Here is a 22,426-nt window from a genome sequence, read left to right as displayed (position 1 = left end):
CACATACAAGCGAAAAGGTTTTGTCCTATCTGGCAATCCCAATACTGGGGCATCCATCAGACTTTTCTTTATCATTTCAAAACTTTTCCGACATCCAGAAGTCCATTCTAGCAATTCTCCTCGTCCTTTCACCGCCTCATATAACGGTTTGGCCATCGATCCAAAGTTAGGAATCCATGCTCAACAGAATCCAGCCATCCCCAGAAACCCTCTCAATTGTTTTCTTTTTGATTTTGGTTCTGCAGTTTTACAGCTTGCTTCTTTTCTCTCTATTCCCAAGTCTCTTGATATTTCGAAGCGCGGGTATCGAACCTTTTCCTTTGCAACTTGAGCCTTTTTCTGGGAAACTCTGTATCCTGCTAATCCCAAATAATTCAGCAAACTAACCGTGGCTTCCAAGCAGCTTTCTTTGGTGTCAGCTCCTGTTAGTATGTCATCAACATAGTGTAACAGGGTTATTTACGTTGTCATATTTACCTTGCCACTGTTCCAATTCCTTTGCCAGTACGTTACCGAACAGAGTAGGGCTGTTGTTAAATCCGTGAGGGAGCAGAGTCCAGCACAGCTGCGCCTTTCTTCCTGTTGTGGGATTTTCCCATTCGAAAGCGAAGATTGTCTGCCTTTGTTCGTCCACTGGGATACAAAAAAAGGCATGTTGGCTACGGCCCGTGCAAAAATCCTTGTCACAACCTGAAGCACGCCACAGATGTGACATGGACGGTCCCTTAGCTCCTTTTCAAGACAGGCATGGCGGTAAGTGCAGGAGACAGCTGAAGCCAGAAAACACTGACAGGAATGGCATGAAGGTTTAAAGAAAAAGAAATACTGGGCACTGTTGTGAATGAGTGGTTTAGGCTGCTTAAAGAATCGCCGTTCAAGGTATTGGCAAAAGTGATTTTAATAGAAGTTTATAAATATGCGACTTAATAGAATGAGCGGGATGCCCGTGGAGCCGTGCTAGCCACCGTTGTTGACTTGCATCAATGATTTTAGTGTTCATTTCATCTTGACTGAATTTTTAAATAATTGCCTCATTTTCCCCCTATGCTTTTCTTTTCTTACTTTTATTTGAAGTGAAACTGCTAGAGAAAGTCATAAAAGGCTAAGAAGAAAAGAAACACATAATTCTGGTTAGCACTTTTTTGTGTGATCACAGTGAACCCAATTGCAGAGTTTCCTTCAGGCAAGCAAAACTCTCCTCTGTAGGGCTGTTGAGAAAATTGGCAAGTGGCCCATGCCAACCGAGGAGCGATGCTGGGACACAAAGTATAGAAATACAAGGGTAACTATTTATTCCTGTGCATGAGGTGTCCCAGCCAAATGGGGGCACCCCAAATGGGGTTTGACGCAGGGTTCTTCTCATCTTGGAGTGTTCATGTACAACACGATTTGAGTAATCACCAGCACCCAGAGGATGCTGGGAGAGTTTCAGAGATGTGCTAGAGGGGCTGGGATGCTGGCGTTATTTTGGTTGCCCAGGGGTGTCTTTTATCCTGCTTAGTTTGATGGCATTGATTAATTCCTTTTCAAATTCTCCAGAGCCTTGCATACTACTGATGTCAAACCCGTTAGGCTATAGCTGCGCAGCTGCCTGACTCCAGTTCTTTGGGGAAATGTTTTCTGTAGCTCAGTAACAAACCTGCTAAGTCAGAGGTAGATGATGTCGGAAGTTCTTGCTCTGAGAGAGGGCTTCAGTTTCATGGGTGAGTTCTTTCTGAATTCTGAAAGAAGTTCCCTGACTGCTTTGATCCAGCCTGCTGAACTCAGTCCTTGCTTCCTCGCCCCACCTGCTCGAGATCATAATTTTTGTGAAAATGGAGACAAAGGATTTGTTTGAAGATCATCTACGTACAACTCAAAACGGGAAATCTCCCTGCCTGCCTCCTGACTTGCCTCCTCCTCTCCATTCTTTTTATCTTTCTGAGGCTGAAGACTGCTCTAGTTCGATTTCCCTGGCTGTTTGTGGTTCTAATGCTTGTCATTCTATTCCTGCAGTTCTTCTCCCTGTGACACGGCTACCTCGTCCCCATTCCCGACTGCCTTCCTCTCCACCCGCTGGAGTTGCTTAAAGAAGACTTTGGTTCGGAGATCTTCCCCCCCAAAACCTGAACCAGGTGAGGGTAAAAATGCGTCTGCCAGACGGCCAGTGCTGCTTCCAGAATTGCCCCCGGTATCTTTTGTTTTGTTCTCTGCTCCCTTTGCACGTGGGACTGTGGCCTCTCCCGTGTTGGTCTTTCTGCCGCTGAATTTAACTAGAAATCATCTGGTAGCACTGAGCAGAGCTTTTCAGTGGCCAGTGTGTGCAGACCTTCCAGAGCACTTCAGCTCCAGTCATGAATACCAGACTGGCCAGCATGGGCCTGTATGTCAGGGGAAGGATCCATACAGGAGATGTCTCTGGATCTGGCAGCCTTACATACTGCTGGACTCTGCCTCTCTTGAAAATGGCGATTGCCTGAGCCGTTGGGCAGCTCCTTCAGGCTCTGTAGGGGAAGAGAGCGAGCAGCAAGGTCGTGTTCTCGAGGATCTCGGCTTGAGAATGCCATTTATGGAAGAGCCTCCTCCTAGACCTTGTCTCTTACAAACAGCTTGCTTAAGCAACCCTCTATGGTGCAGGCTGCCTGGAGACCTTGGGAAGGACCCATTGCTCGTGACCAGCTGTTTCTCCATCCCACTGCTTGGTGTATGGAAGCTGCTCTCAGCGCTGACGCTGGGAGGTCTGAGGCCTTCTGTAAAAGCTCTCAGTTCATCTGCTGGCTCTGGTTTTCCCAGACTGTGCATCAAATCCAGCTTTGTTGAGCCTCAGGTGGGGCTCTTGTTCTTGTCCAGACTTTTGCTCTGACACCATCAAGTGCGGAGGACTGGGATTTTTCAAAAGCATCATGTTTCTCTTTGGGCTTCCTGGGGAGGGGTTGCAGTTGTGCAAGGCGTGTTGGGGAGCTCAGTCTTCCTTTGGGATGCTCTCTGTGGGACAGGACAGTTGCTTTGAGCTGCCTGTATTTCTGGAAGGCTTACCCACATTTGCCTTCCATCGGAAATACTGCTTAGTGGCACTTGTTTTTAATTAATAAAAAAAAAGGGCGGGGAGGGAGGCGTGTGTGAATAGCAGAGTGCGAGTGTACAGTGAATGATCTTCTCCTGCTTGGAGTAAATGGTTTTATCATTAAAAATATCCCTTCAGTGTTCCAAAAATCAGTTCCCTTAAAGATTGAAGTGCTTGCTGATGGATTCCTGGCTGACAAAATCCCCTCGCAACTTGCTTCAATATGAAATCCTCTTTAAAGTGGCATTGAGATTATCATCTGGCGTGATTTCCTTCAATTAATCATACTTGTCTAAAGCCTGTATTTTTGTTCCTAAATACTAGGATCAGAAGTTCATAGAAACATCTTCTGTGTCTGGTTTAAATGAGTTAAAGCTCTTGTCATGTCGGGTTGAGGGTTTCTAATGTTATTTTTTCCTCTTTCAGAGGGAGATGAACATGCACATCTCGCCCTCCAGCAGCGAGGACGCCGTGTCCGGGTTCAAGCCCGTGCTATCCTCAAAGCTTGCGTCCTGGAGTTGGGCGTGGAGGGGCGTCACCCTGGGAAGGTGTGGTGTGCTGTAGCAGTTGGAGCTGTGAGGTCTGGAAGGCACCAGCGCTGTGAAGTCTGGTGGGTGGTGGGGGGTGGATGCGGCTGTTGGGGGTCCGTCATTTGCATAGCCCCGCCCTCCCCCGCACGCTTCAGAACGTTTGGGTTCCGGTGGCAGTTTGTGAGTGGTCCCTCCCAGTTGGCTCAACGGACCCGGCACAGCCAGTAGATCCCGCTGGAGCTCCTCTCTCTGGCATGAATCCCTCGGTGCTGGAGATTTAGAAGAGGTGACATTTGAATCTCCAGGTCTCCTTAGATGACCTTCAGGAGCTGTGGGCTGTGGGTGGGGACTGGCTCTCTTTCCACTTCCTAAGTGGAACAGCTTTAAGAGGTGAATCTGCCATTTCCCTTCTTCTGGGGGTTACGGGAGCTGTTTGGGAGGTGAGGGAGATGTACATTCACGGTCTTGAGCCAAATTGGATAGAGCAGAGATGGACGGTCATTTGTCTGACCTCAGCTGTGTATCTGTAATGTAGCTGTAATTGTCTCCGCCTGCAGAAGTGGACTGAGGTCCTATTTTGTTTTAAAGGAGATATAACAAATAAAATCAGTGACTCTAGTGCGCAGTCTTTCTGCCCAAATATGTAAGCATTTGCTTTAGGATAAGGTAAGCAGTGCCTTGAACTCACTGGTTCTACTGAGTAACTCTCCGTTGTCTAAAAATGGGACCGAGGTTGGCTCAGATGCGGGTGTCTACGTTAGAGACATTCGTGTTTAGTCAGATGAATCCCACCCCAGTCTCCTGTGGTCCTCATCAGGTCTCTGACAGCTCTGCTGTTAGCCCTTATGGAAGCCAAGTACAGTCTCTGTCTCTTTTATCTCTCCTTTTTTGTTTGTTTAGGGTTTTGGGGTTTTTTTTGTTTAACAGAAAGGAAAGTCAGTCTTGGACATTCAGCTGCAGAAGAAAGTTTGTGTTTGAAGATCACGCTTGGATCTTTCAAGTAGGTCTAATTAGATGCCTTTTCCTCTTCCGTTCATCCCTGATAAGCTTAGGCACTCTCTGTTTGTCCTGTTTCTGAGGACCGCTGCCCAAGGCGCCTAGAATTGCACAGGGAAATTTCTGTATCATCTCATTTCGCACCATGAATTTTGTTAGTCAGCAGGCATGAAGTATTTTTAGAACATAAGCTAACTAAATTGCACTGAAGTGAAAAAGGTGCTCTGTAACATCCGAGAGATAATTCTGGAATGTAATCGGAATATAAATATTTTGAGCAAAAGATGCTTTAAGTGTTAGATAAAAATTATTAGCATAGTGCTTTTTTCTTTAGTTTGGATTTTTATAGTTCTTCAATTTAAAGTTTGAATTTAAACAAATTTAGTTGAATTGATGTGGAAAACATGTTCAAATAGCCAAGCATTTCTTTCAAAGGAGAATAAGCTAAGTAGCACTTACAGTTTTGGCTTTGAAGTGTTTTGTATGTTTGAATGCAAATCTACAAGTTTCTGTTGAATTCAAGTGGCCTAGAAAAGTGATCTTTTAATTCTGTGTCGCAAATTTTATGAGCCACCCCCTTCTAAAAAATGATGGTTGCCGTTGCTTAGTGGAGATGTAGACAATTAGTGGTTGGACTGTGGCCTCTCAAGACACGTCTCTCCTTTTGTTCAGAAGACTCTTAGGCTGTAGCAAGCGCCCAGGCGTCACAGCGAAAATGGAGGATGCAAAAAAGAAGTCAGCAAGTTACAAAGGAGGAATGGGCAAGTAAAAGGCAAAAGCCTGAGTCCCATCTGTCCTAAATAATGAACTGCTCAGCCCTGGGCTGGTGGCACAGGCCACCTGCAATTCAGGGTGTCGGGCACAAATATTCTGCAGTAAGGTACTTATCTCCTTCCTCACAGAAGGGGGGAAAAAAAAAAAAAAAAAAAAGGAGATGCCTGTTACTTAGTTCAGTAAAGGGAAAAGAAACTTCTATTTAGATGTGTGTGCAGGGTGGACTTGAGGACAGAGAAGAAGGGCACCCTAACAGCAGTCTGCTGGGTAGACTGAGGTGATGCGGGGAGTCTGCTCCCAGGGAAGCTGTTCCCCTTCGTAGAATTTAGTAACTGTTTTGTTGGGGGTTTGAAGCCGAGTTCCCAGCAGGCACACCATAACTCCTTTCTCTCTCTCTCTCTCTCTGGCCCGTTAATTGTCTCGATACTGCTCCAGATTTACAGAGAGTGGGATGCCCACCGTTAAAGGGAGGTTCTCGCCTCAGGATGCCTGACACCTCGAGCATAGCCTTGCGCTTGGTCCATGAGAAAGCCACGGCTCTGACTGCAAAGCTGAGTGAGTAGGGGATGCAGAGATGGGACTTTTGCAGGGAGCGCCTGAGCCGCCGGGCTGCTGGACAGGGTGAGACCCATGCCAGCCAATTCATCTTTTAGCTCCACATGCCTTTTGGCAGAGATGCAGGTCTCGTGGGGATTGTGGGGACGTGCTCCTGCATCTGGAAAAGATGGCTGAGTTCTGGCGTAAGAAGGGCCCTGGGGTTTCAAGGTCAGAGTTGAGGCAGGTATGGAAGATGGCAATAGCTGTGATCTTTAGTCAAAAAAATTCCTTTTTGTATATTCAAGCAATCTGGAAGATGAGTCAAAAAAGAGAAGCCGATGCTACACACACTGCACACTCTTAAGTATTTGTTTTAAATAGGCGTGAGGTCAAGCTAGAACATGTTTTGCAATTTGGGTATTTACTGCAGCAAATTTTCTGCTCTTTCTGACTGTTTTCTGTGACTTTTAGCTCGTTTCACCTCCACAGAAAGAAATACTGTGCATATGAAAGAGACCGTTATGAATCTTCCCTTGGGAGATATTTTTTTTGTGCTCTGCTTTTAAATTACAATCTTTATTATTTATGCCAACGTTTAAAATAGCTTTCTGATTCCCTGGTTAAAGTATTCTGAACTTACTCCAGCTACATTTTACTATGCACAACTCCCACCAACCATCAGATTTTATTTCAAGTCATTTTTCATGAAATAACACGCATTGCAGCCAGAATCCTGTGTTGCTGTTACCTGGTTTTCTCTACAGTTTCTCTACAGTTTTCCAGCTGTGTTCCTCCTCCCTGTGTTGCCAGTATTTCTTTTTATCTTAGAACACACAAGTTCCCATCATCTCCCTTCCTAAACAGTGCCCTGTAATCGTGTTACCATTTTTGTTGACCTTTTTTGGGATTCCTGCAGGTTATTAACGCCTTTTTAATGAGAATCCTGGGATTGGAACTGTTTTCTGAGCAATGTTTACTCAGGAATTGGTAGATTATTCCCTGTTCTCTTTTCCTTTACATTCCCTATTTCTTTTTTTGTCTGACACCTTGTTTTGTTCAAAGTGGAGCTATGGGAATAACTGATTTGGGGCTTTGCTGCCAAATCAATACATTAAAGAAAACCTGTGTTTCAGACTGAACAGAGATGATACTCAACCTAAAATCTTTAGAATGACTGGGGAGATTTTTTAATGTTTTCACCCCTTTTTAAAGAAGAAAGAAATTTGACAGTTTTCAAAATGAAAGCGTCATTTCAGACAGAAAATAGAAAATTCTGGTTTTCCATTTTCTGGCCATGTTTGACTTCAAATCATAAACAGTTTCAGAGATAGTGGTGGCATTTCGAACATTTGGCCCCTTTAAACACTGGGATTTTACTTGCGTTTATGTACCTAGATATCTAAATCCTGGGGAGGTTGTGTTTTAGATGCCTTCGCTCTATTTTTGGTTCTCATTTGACATCACAATTGTGTGTTCCGAATCACTGGGCTTCTGACGGAGCCACGTGAGCAGCCTCATTCACGTGCTGATGGCTGTGAGAAAGCAAACAGGTTGTCACAACAAATGTTCCTGGCCGCGTCCTACAATGGCTTCTGTAGCACGAGGGTTTTGTGTTCAAATGTTTTTTCTGCTCTTGTTGAAGTGCCGGTTCTGAAGACACGTTGAAAATCTGGAACAAGCCCAGCGCTTGTCCTCAGGGATGTTTGAAAATTCATGCGACTTCTAAAATGCACACAGGATGGACGAAGGAAGGATGCTTGTGATTCATTGTTATTTTGAAAACAGACTTTGAGTTATCATCATGTTTTTACTCTTCCCTTTTTCTTGCCAGGGAGTGAAGCCGATTTCAGCTCTTCAAGCAGCATGGGCGGTATTTCAGCGCCTGAAGTCCACGTGTCTGCTGCTGGAAGCAAAAGATCTTCTTTTTCTCTCAAGTAAGCAAAGCAATCTTTCGTGAATAGTGCAGGTGTCACTAGTGCAGAGGTAGACTACTCTGTAAGGTCTTGCAGCTAATACAGACAATAGCAGTATTGTGAGTTTTAAAACAATTAGGGTGATGCTGTGCTCTTGGGCAGTACTTATGTTGATGAGACCTGTGATATGAGAAAGAAGAAAAAAAAAATACAAATGCTGTGTTTGGAGACCAAAACCAAAGAGTTCAAACTGACAGGACTGGTTTCCTGCCCTTTGTGGAAGAGCTGGCAGGCAGGCTGGGACTGGCAGTGGGATAGCCCTGTGCTTAAGGCACACACGTCTCCAAGGTCGCAGCTTGCCCCAGTGTACAGAGGTTGGCAGAATGATGCTTAATGAGCAGTTTCCTGTCTGTGTCATGAGACTGTTGGAAAAATAAATGTTACTGAAGTGCTCTCTAGGTTAAACCTAATAAGTAAAGGTACTGGCTGGGGGAGAAAGCAATACTAGATATAATATGAAGCCCTAAAATCATCTTACTTGCAGTAAGATGATGTATCATTTCATAGATTATTGTGCATTTAAATGTAACTTTACGTTAGAGCATACTGACCTACTTAATTGGACAGAAGTCCTCTGTAAGAATGCTCCTTCAAATGCGTGGCTGTGTTACGCACAGTCTGGGCAAATTCTGCCTCACACAAGAGTTGATGCTGTACTGTACCGAGTGGAAAGAGATGTCTCCTTTGCAATATGTTCTCTTTTAACTGTTTGGCTTAAGTCGCTGTGAAACGTTTCCACGTTGTCACAAGCCACAGTCCTGCACTTCATTGTGAAATGGTTATAAAATGACCCAAGCGGCAGCAGTGTGATGGAGGTCTGCGGTAGCCGCTCAACCACCTGTTCCTTATAAACGGTTCCATTTTCGGAGAAGGGAGGAAACCAAGTCAGATGATTTTGAGAAGAGAGCTTGCTTCATAATTCTGTGGTATTTCAATTTTTATGCTTAAGGTTTCTCTTTTGCTGTCTGGATTTGCCTTTTACCATATTTTTTTGAAACCAGCCCTTCCGTTACAGTTTAGAAGAACAACTGGCATGAGAGGACGATGTTGGCAGCGTAGTAGGGCAGAAGGCAAAGCAAGTGAGGAATGCCCCTCGAGAAGCTGTCCTCAGAGCACCCCAGCCCTTTGGCAGCTGTCAGGCAATGCAGATACCAATTGCTGTCAAGCACACAGTTGACAGTCCGATTATTTAGTAAAGAGTGGGAAAAGAAAGGTAGATATGTATGAGGGGAAACTGGAAGGAAGAAAGAAAAGGCTGTGCTTTTTTAATACTCTTTCAGACTGCTCACAGTGGGTTTCGAACTATATCTAAGCAAGTGAATAGCTGACAATGGCAGCTGAAGCAGCCGGTACGCCAAAGGCAGGAAAGAACAGTGGCTCAACCAAAATCTGTTTTCACTGCACGCTGTGATCCTTCAGGCCGCTTGCTGAGGAGCTTGAAAGCAGTCTTACAGCAGACCTCCGTGGACAGGCATCTCTATGCAGACCTGGCTGGGAAAGGCTGAAGTGTGGTTCTTTTGGCACTAGTCCAGGCTGCAGTTCTCTCATTACTTAATGGAGTCAGAGGTTCAGGGAACGTGGATGATCTGATGGAGTCACTGGGAATCGTGCTATCCACTGAGAAATGTGAAAATGGCTGAGGTTTTCCTAGATCACGTAATTCAGACTGAGTGCCCCACAGTCAGTGAAAGAACGTGCAGTGGCTGATGACTTTGGGACTGACTTTCTTCACCGCCACTCACAGTTACCTGTCTGTTTTAGTGTTTAGACAACTTTGTGTGTAAAATAAGACACATAATGGGTTGCGTGATGAGGATAATCCAATATGCCTTAACTGTGTTGCTTCCCGTGCAGTCGTGGCCCTTATGGTCGGAATAATGGATCCTTATCCTACAAGTCCAGAGCCAGCCCACCTGCTTCTCGTGAAAAGGACCCTTTGTCAAGACTGGGCAAAAGCCAGCTGTGTCCTGCTAACGTCCGCCAGAATTACGGGGCTTCTTCAGCCAGCAGGAGCAAGCCAGGCTCATGCAAAGGAAGTGACAGCAGCTCAGTGATGAGGCAAGTCTTTATTTCAGCATGCCAGTGTTCAGCACGCTGACTTACCGTCTCTGCACGGTAATGTGGCATTGGCTGTCTGGGTTGCCGTGCAGGTCAACTTGCTCCTCAGCATAGGTGTGACTCCTCATATTGGTGGCTCGCCAGTCAACAGGGTGCTCCATCCCCTGTAAAAGCTTTATTGTTTCAGCACTGTAAAATTCAAGGTTACTTTTAGTCAAAGCCCCTTATAGTTGTTTTTCACTCCAAGGCAGGCTCCTTCATGTGGTTTCATGGCATCAATTCCCATGTGGATTTACTGGTTCTTTTGTATAAGGGTCCTTTCGCTTTGGAGAGTCTTGGATGGGGTAGTATAGAAAATATGATACACTCAGGTGAAAATTCACCCTGCCCAGCCTTAGGCACCTCTCTGTGCAGTTTCCCGTACAGGAAAGAAAACAGATACCTGTCAGAGCATGCAACACGTATTGCAGAGAAGAAATTGCCACCACGCTGCTTATGTTGCCCTCTCTCTCTCTCTCTCTCAGGCGACTCAACAGCCAAGCATGTCAGATATGCACCTAAAGCCAGACAGGATGAATCTAGGTTTCAGGGTGCTCAGCTTCCTACCTCACATGTGGAGCTGAACGCAGTCCCTACACTACCTCACCTGACCGTGTCTGCAGCTGGGTGCCTTTGCGGGTGGCCCGGCTGCCTGCCCTTGGGCACACCACCTGTTTAGGGTGAGGGGTTGGCTGCGTGTTTTAAAGTTAAGTGTCTCCCTGCACTGAAGACAAGTATAACAAATACCAAATTTTGCACTAGAGCCACAAATCAGCCATTTCCTCAAGTACTTTGATTTGCTGGAGGGAGTCACTTGTGCAGACGGTGAGGAGCCCCAAATGAGTCAAGCTTTGTATTAGTGTATGGGATGTTTTTCTTTTTGCCAGGACTTAAGAACTGTAGGAGTGATGTTATGTGATGGTTTGATTTTTTTTTTTCTTGTCACCATTTCTTGTGGTGACAATCACAGCATGAAGCCAGAAAATCCAGAGCAGTGCTTGACTCCTCTGCAGCAGAAGGAACTTACAGTGCGGCATTTGAAAACAAAGCTGAAGGAATCTGAGAGCAAACTTAAAGAAAGGTATATTTCACTTCAGAAATCAGAATTAGAAAGACTAATTCAGGAGCAATTAGGGGTGGGAATCCTGAATGTTTTTACTCATTTCTGGACCACATAAAGTCTTCATTAAGAAATTTGAAATATGATCAATCTGATTAGGTTCGTTTCAGGTAGTTCAGGTTTCATAGCGTGCTCCGTGAATACGTACCATGCAGTTTAGTTATGAATATGGCTGCCTCTTTTCCCTTTTCTGAACTTCCCTAGCAGAATGTTTTTAAAGGGTCATTTTTTACCAGTCTGATTTAGCATTGAGACCTTTTCTACATAAGAGTTTCGACTTGCAAGCATGTTATTACCTTAGTCTCCTGTTCTGCTTGATTCAGTGAAAGATGACTACAGCTGTCCCCCTTCTCCCCTAATGAAAGAAAAGCTCTTACACCAACCAGTGTGCCCACTTGTGGTTTTGTCACTTAGATACTGAATTTTTCGCAAGAGCCCTTTGTATGGATGCTGAGCAAAAAAGCGGCAATGTGCATTCCACAGCAACAGACGTCATCTGTGTCATCTCTTTTACTAAAGCTGCGCTCTGAGAGCTGGCTCTCCAGCACACACAGCCCAGGTGGGCACAAAGGGGTGTTTGAGTGGAGCCCCAAGGCAGAGTCCCAGGGACCCCTTGGACCAGCTCGGGATAGCCCGACCTCTGCATCTGGGAGGGCTGGATCTCAGTAAGGGCCCCCTCTCCCCACTTGCTTGCAAGTCAAGGCAGCAGCCTCTGGCTCCACACTGGGCTGGGTGGGTGCAAAGCAAGCCAGATGCCTGCAGCCCCGAGCCCTCCTGCTGTCTGAGGCCAGTGTTGGCTCTGGCTGTACGTGACGAGCTGCTGGCAGGCACAGGGGACGCATCCAGGCAGCAGTTCCTCATTTCACAGAATCACAGAATCATTAAGGTTGGAAATGACCTGTGAGATCAGCTAGTCAAACCATCAACCCCACACCACCATGCCCACTAAACCATGTCCCACAATGCCACGTCCACACATTCCTTGAACACCTCCAGCGATGGTGACTCCACCACCGCCCTGGGCAGCCTGTCCCAATGCTTCACCACTTTCTCAGTATAGAAGTTTTTCCTAATATCCAACCTGAACCTCCCCTGGCGCAACTTGAGGCCATTTCCTCTAGTCCTGTCACTAGTCACCTGGGAGAAGAGACCAACACCCACCTCTCCGCAACCCCCTTTCAGGTAGCTGTAGAGAGTGATGAGGTCTCCCCACAGCCTCCTCATCTCCAGACTGAACATCCCCAGTTCCCTCAGCCGCTCCTCATCAGACTTGTGCTCCAGACCCCTCACCAGCTTCCTTGCCCTTCTTTCTCTGGACACGCTCCAGCACCTCAATGTCTTTCTTGTAGTGAGGGGCCCAAAACCGAACACAGCATTCGAGGTGCGGCCTCACCAGCACCGAGTACAGAGGCACGATCACCTCCCTGCTCCTGCTGGCCACACTATTTCTGATACAGGCCAGGATGCTGTTGGCCGCCTTGGCAACCTGGGCACATTGCTGGCTCATCTTCAGCCGGCTGTCAATCAACAGCCCCAGGTCCTTTTCTGCCGGGCAGCTTTCCAGCCTCCAGCTTTCCATTTCCTCCAGGGTGAGGCAGTAGGTGAGATGTTAAGCGCTGCACTGGTTGGACCTTACCTAGAGCCAGCACTTGCACCTCAGAATGTCCAGGATCAGAGCACAGCCCACAAGGCTGCTGGCTGTGTGGCGAGGTTGGTGACTCTAGTTAGCAATCAGCCGGCGTGTCTGGGCAGCCGACTGACATCTCTGCCAGCTCCGTTCAAGGCAGCAGCAAGTGCTGCATGGAAAAGCTTGCTTCTTTCTTGGAGCATCTCCGCAGCATAGCCATCCCAGTGCAGTGGAGCCTCATGTTGACCCTTTAACTGACCGGTCAGCAGAAGCTTTATAACTTTTTTATTTTGCTACAGGGAAACAGAAATAGAAGAACTCAAAGCTCAGCTGGGACGGATGAAGGAAGACTGGGTTGAGGAAGAGTGTCATCGTGTGGAGGCAGAGCTGGCCGCCTTGGAAGCAAGAAGGGAAGTTAAACAACTCAAGCAGGTTATTGAAAGCATGAAAAACAGCTTGGCTGAGAAAGACAAAAAAATGCAGCAATACTTCATAGCCATTAGCATTGAAAACAAGAAACTGGAATCTTTGCTGCAGAGCATGGAGATGGCTCAGAGCAGCTCTGTGAGAGATGAGCCGTGCCTGGAGCACAGGTGTGACTCAGAGGGGAAGCCGTTGGTGTTGTGTGCCACAGTGCCAGACAGCCTCACCACAGAGGACCAAGCTCTGAAGGAGGTGGCAGATAGTGGGCTGCTTCTTAATGAGGGCACAGCTAACGGGACTGATTCCTGTGAAGACAGTTTGACCACCATAACCTCTGAGTTGAGTGATCCAGCTCCCTCCAGTTCTGCTGTGAATCAAGAGATGCTTGAAAATGTTCTGGATGAGAAACTAACTTCTTTCCAGGAGGAGGAGAAAGTCAGCAACGTGATGGTGGAACAGGCCATCCAGACTGACGTGGTGGCATCTAGCCTAGATGTGGAGCAGCTCATTCAAAACATCTTCAGAGCTCAAGGTGCCTGTCCTCTAAGCCCACCGTCTTCACTGAAGGAACTGGGTGAATTTTCTCCTGGAAGGTTCAGTGACTCTGGTATCGTAGTGGACTTAACTCCAAGTCATCTAAACGCTGCCATCCTTTTGTCACCTATGGAGTCTCCATGCAGGAAGGTGGAGCACGGAGTTAATGAAAACTATTTCGTGAAAGAACGTGATTTTACAGAACCTCATGATGATGAAGCCTTTGGGTACGTCAAGACAGGAATAAAGAAGAGATACTGTAGCAGTCCCTGTTGTACCAACTATCCTGTGGGCTTTCCGTACTCGGAGAGGAGGAACAGATCCCGTTTACAGTATTGGAGCATTGCTTTGTGTTTGTGGCCTGGTGGCCCTGCACTCTACACCATACACCCTTCGAGATGAAAACCTGAAGTCCACTCCACCCCTGGGCACCGGCTGGCTGAGGCAGAGAGAAAGAGGGGTGAGAGAGATCATAAAAAGTTATTGTCTATTCTGATAGTCCACTATTTTGCTCCTGACTATTTGATCGGCATTATAAATTGTTTCAAAAACACGTTTCTTGTTTCAAAATGAAAAAGCTGAACCCTGTAGTTCCACAAGATGGTTTTAACTGGTGTTTTTAACAGTACTGCTGCCTACAGAAGTAGTCTTCCTGCTCCCAGGCACTGTGTCTCTCCCCTGTGCTGATGTCTTTCTGGTGCCAGCACATCTGCACAGCGAACATGACCAGGGAAATCAAGGAGAATTACAGCTAGCGCTCTGCCATGTTTGTTTGCTGAATTAGCTTGAAGCTCAATCAGTTTCCCTGGCCGGTTCACTGAGCAAACGTACAAGTGCTTTGCACTGGCTCAAGGGTAGCACGAGATGCGCGTGGGAACAGATGGCTGGAGAAAGGTGGGGTATGTCTTTAGGCAGCACTAACCTGAAACATTTGTGAAACTACAGTGTTAAGTGAGGGACGTGGAGACTGGTTCCCACTAAGGGTATCACTCATGTACTCCAGAAAGGCTGCTAGTGTTTACAATTTGTTGTCCAGAGAGTCAATTCAATTTAGAGGTAAAACCCATATTTCCCAGGAAGCTTCAAGCACATCATTCATGCCTGTCTCGTGCAGTGCTCTTAATCGTTGATGGGAGTCTTCAAACATGTTACAATGCTAAGTATAGGTGTGGATACACTTTGAAGATTGATGTTGTTTTAAAGTCTTAATGAGTTGGAACCTGATAGTCATTTGAGCCCTTTGAAATACTTTGTATAAATGTATGGTGTTTTAACTTATTGTTTATTTAATTGCTTTATTGTAAATTGCCTTTATAATCACAAGTTCAGTAAAGCATGTTAAAAATATTAAACATGTGTGAGTGTTTTCTTGTAGCAAAGCTATACAAAATGGCCCGTCTCAGCTGAGCTATCAGGCACAGGCAGAGCTGGAGGGGGCACTGTGTCAGGGCATAAGGAACCATCAGGACCCGGAGAACACCTCATTTCAGCTCCGAGCGTAAGCACTCAGTCAGAGAAAAAGGCTCCAGCCGGTCTGTGGACACGCAGGCCACCCGCTCTGCCGCATCCACGCTGCATTAAAGATGCAAGTGACCTCATCTTTAACCCAATGCAATCTTCCAGAAGCTTGCAACTTCTCATTTCTGCACTGCCAGGAGAGTATCAGTCTTCCTGGCATTTAACAGACATCCAGAAGGCCTCGTTTAACCCGGCCGAGAGGCATGCAGTCTCCGTGTGCCCAATGAGATGTCACTGTGACCATCAAACCACGAATTCTCCGTGTCCCAAACTTGAGATCTGTGCCTAGGTCAGATGAGGGCAATGCTATCCAACAGATGAAATAGTGGAGTTTTTCTGGCTCCACCCAACCTTTCATCAACACCTTACAAAGAAGGTAATTCTTACTGTCTTGCTTGCTCAGTTACTTCTCTTTTAAACAAAACTTGTGTCAGAACCTACTTATGACTTAGTTAAAATTTCTGGTTTTCTAGGCAGAGATGATCTAGGCCGATAGCTCCCCCCACCCCTTCCCATTCTTTTACAACTTCACTGTTCCCTGTGTTACAAATCTGTACTATAAAAACTCACCTACACAATGTATGTAGGTGAGCAGACACTTCTTTATTGCAGCGCTGGACGCACAGGGGATCACTCCACCTCGTGTGCGTGCTTAGTTTCTCTGCTACAAAAGTTATTTACAATCAAAGTATACATATTCATCACATTTCCAAGAAACAATTAACATACTCATACCGTTTCCGAGAACTCATTAATATATGTAAATGCTCGTGACGCATGCACCTTCAGGTACACAGGTCGTCGTCTGACGTCCTCTGGTGGTCGTCCATAGTCTTCCTCATGGTGTCCTTTAGTTGAACCCAATCTTTGTGCATGCTGAGCTTGGTTGTAAAATTCCATTCTTGAATCTTCCTAAGTTTTCCTCGGTTTACTGATCAGGCCTACAACTTATCATTGTCTTGACAAGCAAATTCTACCTATTCATGATGCTACATTGTTCAACAGTTAGTTTATGATTAAATCACAGATAATTCATACCTAGTTACCTTCATACAGAATATATATAATTTAATTTTTATTAATCGCTCTCTGGATTATACTATTCTACCAATATCCATCCTTAAAACAATCAATGGTTATTTCTATTAATATTTATTGATTGGCATTCTTGATATTTGAATCAAGGTGGGAAAGGTAAGGAATTTTCCAAGCAGCATCACTGGTGCATATCAGGTCACATTGTCACAGGACTCAAACAAGACTTTTCTATTCAATTCTTCATCGTTGCATCTCGTTACTGTTAGTTCCTTGGTATGGAACAGCGACTCCCTGGTGAGGTTCCTATGGTTATTGTTTCTAACTGAACAATCCTAACTTATGCCTTTGTATTTTATTATTTTATTTATTAATCAAATTTAACCTTTCTATATGATCATATTTTGATTGTTTTAGAAAACCAGAGTATTTACAACACCTGTATGCACAGGGACTAAGGCTCAGGCACAGAATTTGCTGCCTTCACCCATCTGTCACAAGACAGGAAATCCATACAACCCATGAATTCAGGGATAATAGCATCCACACAGCAGAAGATGGAGAAGGTATTCACCGAAGCTCTGAGCGGCACCTAAGAACCACAGGGACTCCCCTCTTCCTACACACTTTTCCTTCCCCCAGACATTAACTTTTCCTCTTCATTAAAGCACTGTTGCCTTCTACTGCACATTTACCTTGCACACTTTTCCGAGAGGAATTCCACTGTAAATACATATAGTAAGTGTACAAAAATTGCATTTGAGAAGTGCTGTTAACTGAACTGAGTTTTCACAGTAGCTTTATGAACAGGAGGATGCAAATTTTTTTCAGTTATGCTACCTATGTAACGAGTATAAGGTGGGAGGATTTTTTTCCCTAACTGTAGGAAATAAAAGAATTTCTGCTAGAAATACGAATTTACCAATGGAAGTAAGTGGTTAAATCGCTGCCCTACGTTCACAACATCAACCTTCCTCAGAAAGGAGCGGTGTGCACCACTGTTCTGTGGTGATGCCCCCGCTGGTAACCACTGCAGTGTGGTAAATGGCCATGGTAGCGCAGGAAGCTGCAAGTGACAAAGTGACAAGAAATCCACTTCAGTGTTCGGCTCTAACTTGTTCTCTACCATAGTGGCCTCTACCAGGAGTACATTTAGAGTTGCAGGTCAGCCATAACAAGTCATTTTCTTCTGCATCGGTCACTATGATCTCCCATGGAAAACGGTGAAGTATTTAGAAAGACTTTGATAAAAAAGCAAAAGCAGACATTCTTCATCAGGCAGGAAGCAAAGGGGTCTTTAAAACTCTTTAATGACATGTTTCAGGTAAGCACAGCTTCTCAGACTAATCGAGTCTTAGGCAGTAATATTTGTTCAAATACTGTACAACATAAAGCCACTCAGTTCTCAAAGATTCAGAGTAAGTGAGTCAGTGAGAGCACAGGACAGTTACAAGGCCTCGAGCCTAGGCCCCCTCCCAGGACAGACTGGGATCATTCCCAGTTCAAACTGGATCCCCTGGCCCCCTCCCAGGACAGACTGGGATCATTCCCAGTTCAAACTGGATCCCCTGGCCCCCTCCCAGTACAGACTGGGATCATTCCCAGTCCAAACTGGATCCCCTGGCCCCCTCCCAGGACAGACTGGGATCATTCCCAGTTCAAACTGGATCCCCTGGCCCCCTCCCATTACACAGTGGACCTTGTCCCAGTCCAAACTGGATCCGCTGGCCCCCTCCCAGGACAGATTGGGCCCTGTCCCAGTCCAAACAGGATCCCCTGGCCCCCTCCCAGGACAGACTGGGCCCTGTCCAGTCCAAACTGGAGGCCCTGGCACCCTCCAAGGACAGACTGGGATCATTCCCAGTCCAACCTGGATCCCCTGGCCCACACCCAGGACAGACTGGGATCATTCCCAGTCCAAACTTGATTCCCTGGCCCCCTCCCAGGACAGACTGGGCCCTGTCCCAGTCCAAAATGGATCCCCTGGCCCCCTGCCAGTACAGAGTGGGATCATTCCCAGTCCGAACTGGATCCCCTGGCCCCCTTCCACTACAGACTGGGATCATTGACATTCCAAACTGGATCCCCTGGCTCCCTCCGAGGACAGACCGGGATCATTCCCAGTCCAAACTGGATCCCCTTGCCCCCTCCAAGGACAGACTGGGATCATTCCCAGTCCAAACTGGATCCCCTGGCCCCCTCCCAGAACAGACACGGATCATTCCCAGTCCAAACGGGATCCCCTGGCCCCCTCACAGGACAGACTGGGACCTGTCCCAGTCCAAACTGGATCCCGTGGCCCCCTCACAGGACAGACTGGGCCCTGTCCCAGTCTAAACTAGATCCCCTGGCCCCCTCCCTTGACAGACTACGATCATTCCCAGTGCAAACTGGATTCCCTGGCCCCCTCCCAGGACATACTGGGATCATTCCCAGTCCAAACTGGAGCCCCTGGCCCCCTCCCAGCACAGACTGGGATCAAAACCAAATCAAACCAAACCAGGCTGTGATTGCTGGTAACAGTACAGGAGAGGGCATCAGATGCTTCCACCCGAGGAGCAAAGTGGCCGTGAGACCTTTTCGCTTGTGAAGTTCCAGAGCTACATGGGATATTTCTGAACAGGGAAAAGAACAAAACGGGGAGAAAAAAAGAAAAAAAAAAGAAGAGTAATTTTTGACAGGAAATCTTGCTGTTTGCTGGGATTATTTGGGTACCAGCTTCTGTTTTGTCTTTTATGTATTTTCATATTTAAAAGGACAAAACAGATGAGGAAGAAAGCAGTGTAAATGCAAGTCCCGGGGAGAAGCTTATAAGAGACCTGAAGGCTGAAAATAACAAAGTGTTGTCCAGTCTGGCTGGGCTCGGGAGCACAGGGCCACCAACAGCCAACGAAACACGTACCTATTTCTGCATAAACAGAGCTACAAATAGCAAGTAGATTTTGACTTCCCCAAGTGTTATCAGGAGGCATCTTTGGTAATCTGTAAGATCGAGGAAGTGTGGTGGGAATGCAGCTGAGGTAGGTCCACCGGTGGATTTCTTACAAAGTGGGTGGCAGAGAACATTTTGAACAACTGTGAACACGCTGCGTGGCTGCCACGGTGCTGGTCCTCGTCCCTCACGGGGTTTGCTATCTTACACATAGATACCCTGGTTAAAGCTGTTCAGAAGAGGTGTGGTTTTTGCTGGCTGAGCATGAGCGGCGGATCCGGAGCACATGGGCAACGAGGGAGTCCCGGCTGGAGGAAGCCCGGAAGGAGTGGGAGCACCAGTATGCCGCCGTGGCTCAGGCGAGTTTCCCAGTAACAGGCATCGCGGCCAGATACCTTAACCTGTGGTCTGATGTTTTCCCCTTCTTGTCATCTTTCAGATTTGTTACTCACACACCTCTCTGCCAGCAATGCCCCGACAAGACCTTCCAGGGGCTTTTAAGCCTGGGTAAACTGGCAATAACGTAGCCCTTGGTTAGGGGTCCACAATGTAATATCAAATCTCTCATGAGTTCAGCTGACAGAATATGCTGTCTACTTCTAACTACATTGTAGTTTCTTGTCTTCATTTTGTAGTTATAAGAAATTATTGCGGAAATAAGAGATGCCAGTGAATGCACCGAGCCATGTCGAAGCAGCTCAGGCTTGTGTCGTCTCAAAGTCCTTGACAGGGAGAACCAAAGATATTCCCTGTAAAACCAGTCATGAGATAAACACCCTGGAACGTGGGGCAGACGCGTTCTTTGTTCTTTTTCTTAAAAAAAGGTTAATACTGCTTTTAATTTGGGGCATGTTTCTGAAAGCAACAGATCTCAACGTGACTTATTTAGCCAGACAGAAGCATTTCAGTAGGAGGCTGTGGCGTGTAAGAGCCAAGGAGTGCGTGACGGGCTGCTCTGGGAAAGACGGGGTCTGATGGTGACTTGCTTAATAAATTGTTCAAGGCACACCTTCACTGAAAGGCCATATGCTGCTCCCCTCCCAGTTGCTCTTCGCGAACCGTTTCTTTGCTTCAACATGGGTAACTGCCAAAGGGAGGCGTCAGGAAATTCGCTATCTGCGTAGAGCGGCGATCGCGGCAAGAGGGCTGGGTTTAATGGGGAGAGCACAGCTTTACAGGAATCCAGCGCGTTTTGTGCGGGTCTCTGGATTTTTGCACGAAGCACGCATCATGCCTTAAACAAAAGTGCTTGACTTCTTCCTTAATGAGGGAAGGTGACTCCAGGTCTGGAGCTTCTGCCAATGGAAAGAAGCGTGGCATCAGTCTTTCAGGTTTAATGATTGCTTCCTGATCGTGCTTGGTAAACTTATGGGAAATTTAGGGACTTAATTCTGTGGGGAATGCCGAACCCCACGTGGTGTGTATGGCTAAACGTGGTAGTTCAAGTGCCTTCTTAGTCTGGACGGTTGTATCAGTCTTGGCTGGCAGCTGCCACAGGCGGTTGGGGACTGTATCCTGTTCTGCTGAGGACAGCTCCTCATTCACTGACTGCATCAACTCGTTTTCCTGCATTGATTTGCCTGGGGTTTGCTTTTTTAGGACAGTGAAATGAACTTAATCAGGCATCTATTAATTTTGTTTCTTCTACCTAGTAAGCTGTCAGGTATGGTTTTAGAGAAATAACGGTGACAAGGCTTTGCTGGTGTGGTAGTGTTTTCCTTATGTGGTGGAGAGAATGCTTAAATTGGTAGGAGAGAGTCACCAAAAACCAGGGCCTGTTGCACGTGTTGCAAATGCTTTTGAGGTTCAGCTTGTCAGGTTACTGCTCGTAAAAGTACGTTTCAGAATGAGCTATTCAAAAGCCGTGTGGGCACGGTGCTGGGCAGCCTGCTCTAGGTGACCCTGCTTGAGCGGGGGGGTTGGGCCACGTGGGTTCCAGGGATTGGAATCCTCTTTGTTGTGATTCTGTGATTCCGGAACTTGTGCTGAGAGGGGCAAGCGGTGTGGTACGCTGGAAATGCCTTGTTAACTACTGTCTCCCTGTGCTGGAAGGCTGTGTGTGTGGTCTGTACCGAGACACTTGGCACCTCCATCCATCTGTCCAGGTAGAACAAGCAATGTAAAAAAGAGCGCAATTTCAGAACTGGCTTTAGGAACTTTTGCTCGCTTAGCCACGTTAGACAGGGACCGCAACTCTTGAATGGAAGTATAGTTTTGTTAGAGAATAACCATATGAGGTAGCTGGGTAAACTGGCTCTAGTGTCAAATTCCGATCTGTGTTGGTTTTGTTTGTTTTCTCATTTAAAGGGAAATCAAGGCTATGGTCTGCATCAGATACAGGATCTTAGCTGTTGGGGGCTGTTGGGCTAGAGAGCTAAAATTCTTTCTTCTTCTCACCTTCTGCTGTAGATCCGTGCTTCTTGGAGAGCTTGTGGAGCATCCGCACAACCTGTGGAAGACAATGTGTAGGGTGCACTTGTGTGAAGTAAGCCTGACTCCAGAATTCTGATACAGACAGTCTCTGTTGTGCTAGTGGCTTTTAAGACTAAAACTTTGGTTTTGGATTAAATGTAGGGGTTTTGCCTAAAACATTTGGGGGAGGTTTTCTGCCTAAGTGGGAAAGAAATAACCCAGTGATACTCACTAAATCACTGGCTAACTCACTCACAAAATCCTCTTTCTGCAGGAGTAAAATATGGCAAACTTCTGTCAAGCTCAAAACTATTTATAGCTGACATGAGTCTATTTTTGCATTGTTTTCTTTATTTAGAGTGAAGAATGGGAGAGCTAACGGCTCGGGCAACGAGCAGTCTGCTGCAGTTTCCAGAGGTGACTCTTCAGGCACTTGGGGAAGATGGCATACCCCTAGATTCTGTGCTGTGCGGGAAGCTTTCTAGAGGTGAGCATTTTCCCTTAAATTTGGTGGTGGTATAAAGCTGTTACGGCCTGGAGGTTACCTGAAGCATAGGGTCATAGTATCAACTGTGTCAGGTTGGCGCTGTTAAGATGCATCAAGTTTGGAGAGAACAAAAAGGATGTTGTAACGATTGAAAATGCTAATATTAAAACATTAGTATAGTTAAACTTTGAAATTACAACCACGTGCACTGATCTTGTGCTATTAGAATAATTTACTTAAACCTGCTGAGTCAGTGAGCTCTCCTCAATTTCTACTTAAATACAAGGCAGTTTTGCAAAAAGTAATAGTGTTGGTTTGGGCCGTATTTATTTGCACCAGCTCAAGCTCTATGACCATCATAACATCACACGCAGAAATAGTTCTCCCA

The 22,426-nt window shown here is 46.3% G+C and overlaps 1 protein-coding gene across 1 annotated transcript; it reads left to right on the top strand.

Annotated features, from left to right (window-relative positions):
• Nucleotides 1–747: 747 nt before the first annotated feature.
• Nucleotides 748–14,409, top strand: LOC132320988 (syntabulin-like). The gene is given in 8 exon segments (XM_059834612.1): nt 748–753; nt 3,470–3,560; nt 7,712–7,814; nt 9,708–9,971; nt 10,897–11,031; nt 12,997–13,911; nt 13,913–14,114; nt 14,359–14,409. Coding segments are annotated over 8 exon segments (1,767 nt in total).
• The last annotated feature ends 8,017 nt before the right edge of the window (nt 14,410–22,426 follow it).

Source organism: Gavia stellata, unplaced genomic scaffold, assembly GCF_030936135.1.
Source record: "Gavia stellata isolate bGavSte3 unplaced genomic scaffold, bGavSte3.hap2 HAP2_SCAFFOLD_50, whole genome shotgun sequence".
Taxonomy (NCBI): Eukaryota; Metazoa; Chordata; class Aves; order Gaviiformes; family Gaviidae; genus Gavia; species Gavia stellata.
The sequence above is the reverse complement of the archived record's forward strand: the minus strand, read 5'-3'. Positions and strand labels throughout refer to the sequence as shown.